The sequence below is a fragment of the Orycteropus afer genome, unplaced genomic scaffold, assembly GCF_000298275.1.
Source record: "Orycteropus afer afer isolate SDZICR_OR568_19922 unplaced genomic scaffold, OryAfe1.0 scaffold00002, whole genome shotgun sequence".
Lineage (NCBI taxonomy): Eukaryota > Metazoa > Chordata > Mammalia > Tubulidentata > Orycteropodidae > Orycteropus > Orycteropus afer.
Genome location: NW_006921589.1, coordinates 22,082,149 through 22,092,433, shown reverse-complemented (window position 1 = coordinate 22,092,433; position 10,285 = coordinate 22,082,149). Strand labels below are relative to the sequence as shown.

At 36.8% G+C, this 10,285-nt stretch overlaps 1 protein-coding gene across 1 annotated transcript in view; it reads right to left on the bottom strand.

Moving 5' to 3' along the window:
• Positions 1-10,285, bottom strand: part of KANSL1L (KAT8 regulatory NSL complex subunit 1 like) — a 162,642-nt gene that overhangs the window by 113,008 nt on the left and 39,349 nt on the right. The window contains exon 2 of the mRNA XM_007935904.1: positions 3,420-3,561. Within this exon, the coding sequence (XP_007934095.1) occupies positions 3,420-3,561 (142 nt within the window). The remainder of the gene's footprint in view (positions 1-3,419; positions 3,562-10,285) is intronic.

The window sequence follows — 10,285 nt, the reverse complement described above, 5'->3', positions numbered from 1 at the left end:
ATATATATATATATATATAAGCTCTGGTAGTATAGTGCCTAAGGCACTTGACTGCTAACCAAAAGGCTGGCAGTTCAAACCCCCCAGCCACTCCTTGGAAGGAAGGTTGGGCAATCTACTTCGTAGTGCTATCACCTCAGAAACCCAAGGAGGGGTCGCTATGAGTCGGGGCCGACTCAACGGCACATAACAACAACAACAAAATATATATATATACACACACACATGCATATATAGATACACACACACATTAGAGAGATAAGAGCTAGGACACAGATATCTGCTCACCAATGTTCATTGCAACATTATTCACAACAGTGAAGAGATGGAACTAACTAAGTGCCCATCAACAGATGAATGATAAACCAACTATGGAACATACACATGGAATATTATGCAAAATTAAAGAATAAGAAGTATCTGCAAAATACTTCAAAATATGGATGACCATGAGGAACTATTATTCTGTGTGAAATAAGTCAATAAGTCAATAACAAAGGGACAAATATTGTATGAGACACCATTATAAAAAGGCAAGGTAAGATTCACACATAGAAAGACATTCTTTAATGGTTACCAGGGATGAGAGGGGAATGAAGGGAAAATCACTAACTAGACAATGGATAAATATTAATTTGGGTAAAGAGAAAGGCAATATACAATAAGGGGATAAACAGCATAAAATCACAAAAGTAAAGGAAGACACTGGAGGTGCACAGAGTTACAGATAACAGAGGCAAATACTATTACATATACAATCATGTAATATCAGTAGTAATGAACAATAATCTACAAACAGATACACAGACAGACATGCAAACTGAACAGGTACGGCCAGGCAAACAATACTACACCCATAGCTACACACAGGTTTGGCAGACGATATTCCTATGCATATATCTGTATTTCTGTAAATATATCCATGTATATAGTAGAGCAAACAGGGGACAAAGTTATGAAAACATCTTGTGGGAATGAGTCACTGGGCTTGGGGGCTTAGGACCAGTCTTGAGGGGCAGCTAAGTCATTTGGCATAGCATAGTTCACAAAGACACTGTTCTACACCTTACTGTGGTGAGTAGCAACTGGAGTCTTAAAAGTTAGGGAGCAGCCATCTAAGATGCATTTAAGATCTCCTGATCCAGAGGAAAGAAGAGTGAAGAAAATCAAAAGCTCAAGGAAACAATTAGTCTAAAAGGCTAACTGACCACACGAACCATAGCCTCGACTACCCTGAGACCAGAGGAACTGTAAGGTGCCCATCTACCATTACTGGTCATTCTGACTGGGACCACAAAAAGGTCCTGGACAGAATGGAAGAAAAATGTAGAACAAAATTCAAAATCGTGTAAAAGACCAGACTCACAACCGCTGAGACTGTGGCCCTTATACACCCTTCAAACCTGGAACTGCACCCACCTCTGGGGATCACCTTGCAGCCAAACAACACATAGGCCTAAAAGGGGAACAATATCACTTGTAAGGAACATGCTCCTCAGAATAATCAATCATATGAGACCAAAAGGGCAGTATTTGCCCAAAAACAAAGCTCACAAAGCAGATAGCAGCAGGAAAGAAGGACAAATGGAAATGAGTATCCCAGGGAGAAAGCAGGAAGAGTGGTGTTACATTGAGGAAACTACAACTAATATTATTAAAAAAAAAGTGTATAAATTTTGATTGGAAAACTAATTTGCTCTATAAACTTTCACCCAAACCACAATATAAATAAATACAAGATCAAGTCAAGAAGCTAAAACATCATCATCAACAACAGTAATTCTATATTAAACTTAAAGAAAATTAAGCCAAAAAGGACTATCAATAAAACCAGTCTATTAAAAAGCAAGACTTGGAACTCTGGTAGCATAGTGCCTATGGCATTTGACTGCTAACCAGAAGGCTGGCAGTTCAAACCCACTAGCCACTCCTTGGAAGGTAGATTGGGCAATCTACTTCTGCAGTGATACTGTCTCAGAAACCCAAGGAGGGGTCGCTATGAGTTGGATCCGACTCCACGGGAGTGGGTGTGGTTTGGCTTGGTTTTATCATAAAGTGTGCAATTAGGATGGATATATAAATATAAGAAGTCCAGTAAAAGACCCATACATATATGGAAACTGAATATGTAGCAGAAATTGGTATCACAAACTCTAAATTTAAAGTAATTCCTACACACACACACAAACACACAGAAATACCCAATAAAAGAGTACAAAATAGGTTAACTCTTAGAACAAAAACAATAATATCTGTGTGTTAATGACACTGAGGCCCAATTTCACTATATGCAGGGACAAGTAAACTAGAATAGTAGTAACATAGAATTTCACACCCATTAAACTGGAAAAATTAAGTGGTCAAAAAATATAAAAAGTTAGCATGGATGTGGAGAAATACTTCTTATATACTGACAAAGGGAATGCTGATATCCAAGCACATCTGAGAGTACAGAAAAACTAAAGACAGTCATGCCTAAGATCCAGCATTTCCACTTTATGTATATATCCAAGAGAAGCTCCCTACAGGTGTTCAAGGAGATGCACAGTCATTGAGATATTCTTTTTACTGGCACAAAAACTGAAGCAAACATGTCTATCTACAGAAAATAGGAGAACAGCTAAACATACCATTGTATTCATATCATATCCATTCCATTTATGCAGTGGAATAACTTATAGGAAGTATAAAATGAAATAATATGACAAGCAAAAACTAGCAAGTTACAAAAGAATTTAAACATATATCACTTATATAATAAACTTTAAATGTGGAGAGAGGTGAATGTTATTTATAGACAAAGATATGTACCTGTGTGGTACAAACATGAAAACATATTCAAGAACAACAAATATTCCAAATGTTGAATCAGAATAATAATTCCAGAGGCATGCAGGAGATAAGGATCAGGAAGGAAGGAATACAAAGGTGACTTCTACTGTACAGGTAATGCTTTATTGCTCTAAAAACTAGACCCAAACTGACAAAAATTTTACATTTGATAAATTTCAGGATGGGTACACAGGTGTTCATTATATTGCTTTGTAAATTTTTTATATGTTTGCAATTTTTCTTAAAGCAAAAAAAAAAAAAAAAAAGAGTCCTAGAAGGATTCCAATAACATACACTCAGAATTTCTCACGTATCTTAAAATCGATGCAAAGTAAAAGTTTTAAAAATGTGTATCATTTTTATTAACTACAGTCCAACAAAGATATTCTGAATTGCTCAAAAAGTATGGTAAGATAAAATATAGAGGTATTACAAAATTGTCAACTTATAGGAAAGTATCAAATATCTTAACATAGACCAGCTACCTTTTTATAAAGTCTTCAAACAATTATTTGAAATGGAGGAATGAAGAGAAGCAAAAGCAGTAGTAAAAATAAGTAAATAAATACAAACAACACAGATAATACCTTGGAAGCACGAATCTGCCTGTGAACATCCGTTAGCTGTTGGATTTTGTATTCTAGTTCTGAAATCTGGGCTTGGAGCCACGTCCATTGGCTGCCAACTCTTGCTCTGTCTACAAGCCACTTCCATTCAGTACTACAGTTACTGTGAACAAGACAAACACTGTTAGTCAAACCATAAAGGCAATCAAGTTTTCACAGAGACTGCTTTAATAATTTCCTTGACTACGGTCATACAATCCCAATTTCCTTTACAAAACATCTAATTACATTTAGGGAGAATGACACACTAGTGTCTTATCAAAGAAAAAGATTTAATTTCCTTACCTTTCCACCCACAAACACCTGTTTTATTGAATATTAAGTATTCAGTGGTAGGATAATCTCCTTTGCTACTTAATACTTTATTAATGCTGAAGGGCTGAATGGGGGATGGGATACCAAAGGAAACTGGAATGAAAATACTAGTACCTTGTAAAAACTGTTACATGAGGCTTTAAATACAAGTAGACTTCAAGTACTGGACAAGCGTTTTGAGCTGTACTACATCCAAATCCACGTAACAGGCTGTAGTGTACTGAATTTTACTATAAATAATTTTCATTTCCTAAAACAGGGATCACCATCAGCTATCTAAAACCAATTTTAAAAAATTGTCAAAAATTACCAAATGTATGAATGCTCTGCTACATTTCAAATAAGTTTATCAAATACACAGGTCTTGAGATGCTGATTAAGATAATACCTTTTTAGAAACCTGATTCCCAGGGTTCACAGCCTAGAATGGCAAATACTTTATATAAAGTCTTTCTTTCATGAATATTTGAAAAGAAAGGTTGAACTCCAACTCCTCCTAGCTACTCTATCTTTTGGCAATGGCACTGCTCTAATCCAGTTTGTGAAATTACAATCATTCCAACCAAGAAAATTAATTGAGATTATGGTTTATGTGTTTGCAATAATTAACTATGAGATACAAATTGCCAAGTAAGGAAAAACATAACAGAAATGGAAGGTGTAACTGAAAGGCGATAAATACGTAATAGTGAAACTAAAGAAATTTGTTTAAAAAAAGTCTAAAGTCCACCTCTACTATAATGGAATGGATTTCATATAAAGTTGGCCAGAGAAAACATTTATTCTATGAGATCATTTTTTGTCAGATAAACAGAACACAGTTATTAGAACTTTGCTGTGGAATTTATTCCTTACAGCAAAATTTTACATTGTACCAGTGTTCCCAAAAGCTATTTTGTTAAAAAATTATAATGATATACAACATGATTAAGGAGACCGTCATATAAATCATAATTTCTATTATTATTATTTATTTGGTTTATAGTCATTATTGTGAATTTGTGGATTTGATACTCTCTTAAACCACATTTTCATAACTATGGACAAAATAAAGAGACTGCCTAACCAAAACACACTATTCACAGACAAAATTTTATAACATGAAATGTCAATCAAGCAGAGAGGAAAGTAACGGTCATATCATGCAATGTGTTGCACAGTGTGGGTAAAGTGCTCAGATTTTATTAAAAGTGGAAGCTATTTCCAAAGTAGGAGCCAAAATTATTTTCCAGTGACTGGCTACCAAGAGAAAGCAATGTAGGGGGGCACAAGAGGAAATAAGGAAGTCAGTTAGGATACAACTATAATAATCTGACAGTAGTGATCTCCTGGTGTTTCATGTGCTGCCCTACATTTCTCAGCCTTCTTTGCACATAGGTTGGGGCATGTGACTAGTTCTGATGAATGGGCTGTGAACAAAAGTCACATCATTTCTGGTCCATTTGATGATGTTTAAAGCCTCTAGCCCAGACAGTATAGCTACCAAATGAAGCACAACCCACCATCCAAGTTTATATGAGTTACAGCAATCCTTTGCTGTTAAATAGCTGAGATTTGGGGGTTGTTTATACTATAAATATAGCCTAATCTGATTAATACCCTGAACAAAAAATGACAATGGCTTAGACTAGGGAACTAGGGGAAAAAGAAGAAATGGAGATAAGAAGATAGATTCAAGATTCATTTTAAAGTTGATAGGATTTGCAGAAAGATAATGTGTTTAAGATCAAAGCTGATCTTAAACTTTATTTCAGTTTTTCTCCAATTAGAAAATTTCCCTGTAACAGGCACTTTGACTAGGCTATCAAATTGATGATCAGCTAATGATCAGATACAACAGAGAAAAAAGAAAAACTTAATGGAGTTCATATTATTGTATTTCTAGTAAAAATACTCTGATAATCAAATTATCATTACAAAAGTCATTCTTATGTGATACACTAATTATACTAATATAGAAAACGAGCTGTGGTGGCATAGTGACTAAGGCATTTGACTGCTAACCAGAAGGATGGCGGTTCAAACCCACCAGCCACTCCTCGGAAGAAAGGCTGGGCAATCTACTTCCGCAGAGATACCACCTTGGAAACCCAAGGAGGGGCTGCTATGAGTTGAATCGACTTGAAGGCAATGAGTTTGGGTTTTAATATAGAAAACCAGGAGTATCGTTTTCAATTTAAGTAAACTAAATAATGCTGGGACATTGATGTATGAAATAAATTATCTGTAAGATACCTAATCTTAAATTTTAATAAGAGTAAATAAAATCTATTTACTATGCTTAAAAGTGGTCAACAAGCTTTCCTATCAAAACTATTCCCTTGCTTAAAAAATACTCTTCTCAAAAATAATTAAGATTGTGAACATGTCACAGATAAGCATATGGCTATCTTACACAAAGGAGATTAACACCTCTTGTACTTCAAAGTCAAGACACGTTTTCTATAACAGCTTATGTAACCAATGATGTAATAATGGCTTATGTAACTGAGAGTATGACCAATCAGAACACAGACCAATACAAATGTGAGTCATATCCAACGTGTGCAGTTCTCTAGTTATAGGGCTACCATGAGCAACCACTAAGAAAATTGTCTCCCTGCTCTTAGGAAAGCAGCTCTGGTGGCGTAGTGCCTAAGGCAATTGACTGCTAACCAGAAGGATGACAGTTCAAACCCACCAGCCACTCCCTGGTAGGAAGATTAGGCAATCTACTTCTGTAGAGATGCCACCTCAGAAACCCAAGGAGGGGTTGCTATGAGTTGAATTGACTCCATGGCAGTGAGTTTGGTTTGGATCTCAGGAATGTGCTGAGCTGATCACATACCACTGCATGGTGACCACAAGGTGCAGCTCCTGTCTCTGGTGAAGATCAGAACAAAGATATCTGTGAGTGGGAATGAGCAGTGGCCTGGAAAGTGAAAGTTAAACCCATATACCCACAATTACTTTCTTGCAGTTACCAGTTAATTTGAAGGAAGTAAGTATAAGCTGCTTAAACTAAGTGGTTTTGAGGGCAATTTCTCTTAGCATTAACTACTCATCAACATCATGAACTTCAGTCCTTGTTTTGATCTTAAAGTGAAACCCACTGCCTTGGAGTCAATTCTGACTCATAGCAACCCTATAGGATAGAGTAGAGAGTATAGGACTGCCTCATAGAGTTTCTAAAGCCATAAATCTTTATGGAAACAGACTGCCTAATCTTTCTCCCGTGAAGCTGCTGGTGGGTTTAAACTGCTAACATTTTGGTTAGCAGTACCTTAACCAGTACATCACCAGAGCTACTCTCTTGAAGTATAGTTCCTCAGAATAAGACAGCCTTCTAATAATATATCAGTTACCAAACTTAAAAAGTGACTGTATAAACTACTTTTACCTTTAGCATAAAAATTTTAGCTTACAAATAAAATAAATGAATGATGACAGAAAATAAAAATAGAAGATTCAATTGAGAAAAATTCCAATTCTTAGAAAAATAAGGGTTGTCCTGCATTAATTAGCCTAACCCTCCCCCACTGGCATCTGCTCATCTAGCAAGAGCTTATCTCTCCCTGGAATTTGGTTCCTTTAGACCAGGGGCCAGCCAACTTTTTTGTAAAAGGGCAGATACTTTAAACATTGTGATCACACAGTCTGTGAAAACTACTCAACTTTGCTGTTCTAGCATGAAAGTAGCCATAGATAATATATAAATGAATGTGTGTGGTTGTGTCCCAATACAATTTTATTTACAAAAGCTGGCAGTGTATATGTGTATATGTGGCCCATGGGCCATAGTTCTCCAGCAACTGATGCACATCATCTTTTCATATGCTTTCCATGCTTCCCAAGAGCTTCACAGTTCTTTCTGTGAAGGTGTCTGTTCATATTGTCCTCATATTTAATTGGCTTATCTTCCTATGCATGTAGACTGGGCTTGTGTCAGTAAAAAGAAAAACCAAAAAACCAAACCAAATGCACTGCCGTCAAGTCGGATCCGACTCATAGCGACCCCTCCTTGGGTTTGAGGCGGTATCACTACAGAAGTAGAATGCCTTCCTTGGTCCCTTCTGACAACATGACTAAAGTAATTGAGACAAAGTCTGGCTATTCTCGCTTCTAAGTAGCATTTTGGCAGCACTTCTTTCAGGCCAGATTTCTTTATTCTTCTGACAGTCCATGGTATTTTTCAGTAATCATTGCCACAATTCAAAGGCCTCAATTCTTCTTTGTTATTATTTACTCATTGTCCAGCTTTAACATGAACAGGAGGCTACTTTAAATACCATGGCTTCAACAAAATCCTAGCCAACAGACTCCAACAACATATCAAAAAGATAACACATCATGACCAAGTGGGATTCATACCAGGTATGTAAGGATGGTTGAATATCAGAAAAACAATCAACATAATGCATCACATAAGTAAAATAAAGGAAAAGAATCATGTGATCATATCAATAGATGCAGAAAAGGGATTTGATAAAACATAACACCATTCCTGATAAAAACTCTCAGAAAAATAGGAATAGAAAGGAAACTCCTCACATTGTAAAAGGCATATGTGCAAAACCAACAGCCAACATTATTCTCAATGGAGAGAGACTGGAACCATTCCTCTTGTGAAAAAAAATGAGATAAGGATACCCTCTATCTCCACTTCTATTCAACATTGTATTGGAAGTCCCAGCCAGGGCAATAAGTCAAAAAAGGGAAAATAAAGGCATCCAAATTGGTAAGGAAGAAATAAAATATTCCTGCTTACAGGTGATATGATCCTATGCATAGAAAACCCAAGAGACTCAGCAAGAAAACTACTGGAACTTACTGAAAGATTTAGCATAGTGGCAGGATACAAGATCAACATACAAAAATCAGTTGGATTCCTCTACACCAGCAAAGAGACTGCTGAAAAAGAAATAAGGAAATCAACACCATTTACAAATAGCTACAAAAAGATAAAATACTTGGGAATAAATCTTATCAGGAACACAAAAGACCTATGAAGGCAACTACAAAACACTACTTCAAAAAACTAAGATATCTACATAAATGGAAGAACATATCATGCTCATGGACAGGAAAATTGACCATTGTAAAAATGTCAATACTACCCAAATCTATACATTCAATACAATCCTGACCCAGATTCCATCAACATTCTTTAAGGATATGCAAATACAATCACTAATTTTATATGGAAAGGAAAGAGATCTTGGATAAGCAAAATACCATTGAAGAAGAACAAAATAGATCTCACACTCTCAGATCTCAAAACCTACTATACAGCCACAGTAGTCAAAACTGCCTGGTATTGGTACAATGACAAACACATAGACCAATGGAATAGAATTGAGAATCCAGAAATGGATCCATTGACCTATGGTCAGCTGATCTTTGACAAAGGGCCAAAATCCATTAAACGGGGAAACGGGGAAGAGATAGTCTCTTTCACAAATGGTGCTGGCAAAACTGGATATCCATGTGCAGCAAAATGAAACAAGATCCATACCTCACACATATATAAAAACTAACTCCAGATGAACCAAAGAGACTTAAATGTGAAACATAAAACTATAAAGTTCACCAAAGGAAAAATAAGGGCTAACTTAAAAACCAAAAAAAAAACCCCCACCAAACTCACTGCCATAGAGTTGATTCTGACTCATAGCACAACCCCCTTTGTGTTTCCAAGGAGGTAAATCTTTACGGAAGTAGACTGCCTAGTCTTCCTTCCATGGAGTGGCTGGTGAGTTTGAACCACCAACGTTCTGGTTAGCCGTCAAATACTTTAGGAACTAAGCCAGCAAACTTGTTGTGTTGTTGCCAGGTGTCGCCGAGTTGGCTCCAACTCATAGCAACCTCATATACAACAGGATGAAACACTGCCCAGTCCTGCAGCAGCCTCACAATACTTGCTAAACTTGAGCCCACTGTTGCAGCCACTGTGTCAGTCCATCTCATTGAGGGCTTTTCTCCTTTTTGTTGACCCTCCACTTTACCAAGCATGATATCCTTCTCCAGGGAATGGTCCCTTCTGACAACATGATCAAAGTAGGTGAGACGAAGTCTGGCCATTCTCACTTCCAAGGAGCATTCGACCGTACTTTTTTGAGGAGACAGATTTGTTAGTTCTTTTGGTAGCCTGTGGTACTTTCAGTTTTCTTCATCAGCACCACAACTCAAAAGCAGCAACTCTTCTTCAGTCCTCTTTAGTCATCGTCCAGCTTTCACATACATATGAAGTGAATGAAAATACCATGGCTTGGGTTAGGCACACCTTAAGGTGCCTAACCCAAGCCACCAAATTTAGGGGCCCTAATTTACAGCACATAACAACATCAACAACAACCAATTTACAGCATAAATAGATTTATCAAGCATAACCCAAGATGCATAAACAGCAAAAGATAAACTAGATGACTGGGACCTTTTAAAAATTAAATTCTTGAGAGTTCCGGCAAGATGGTGGACTAGGCACAAGGACTGCACAGACGCTCTTCAACAAAGAAAAGGGAAACCAATTAACA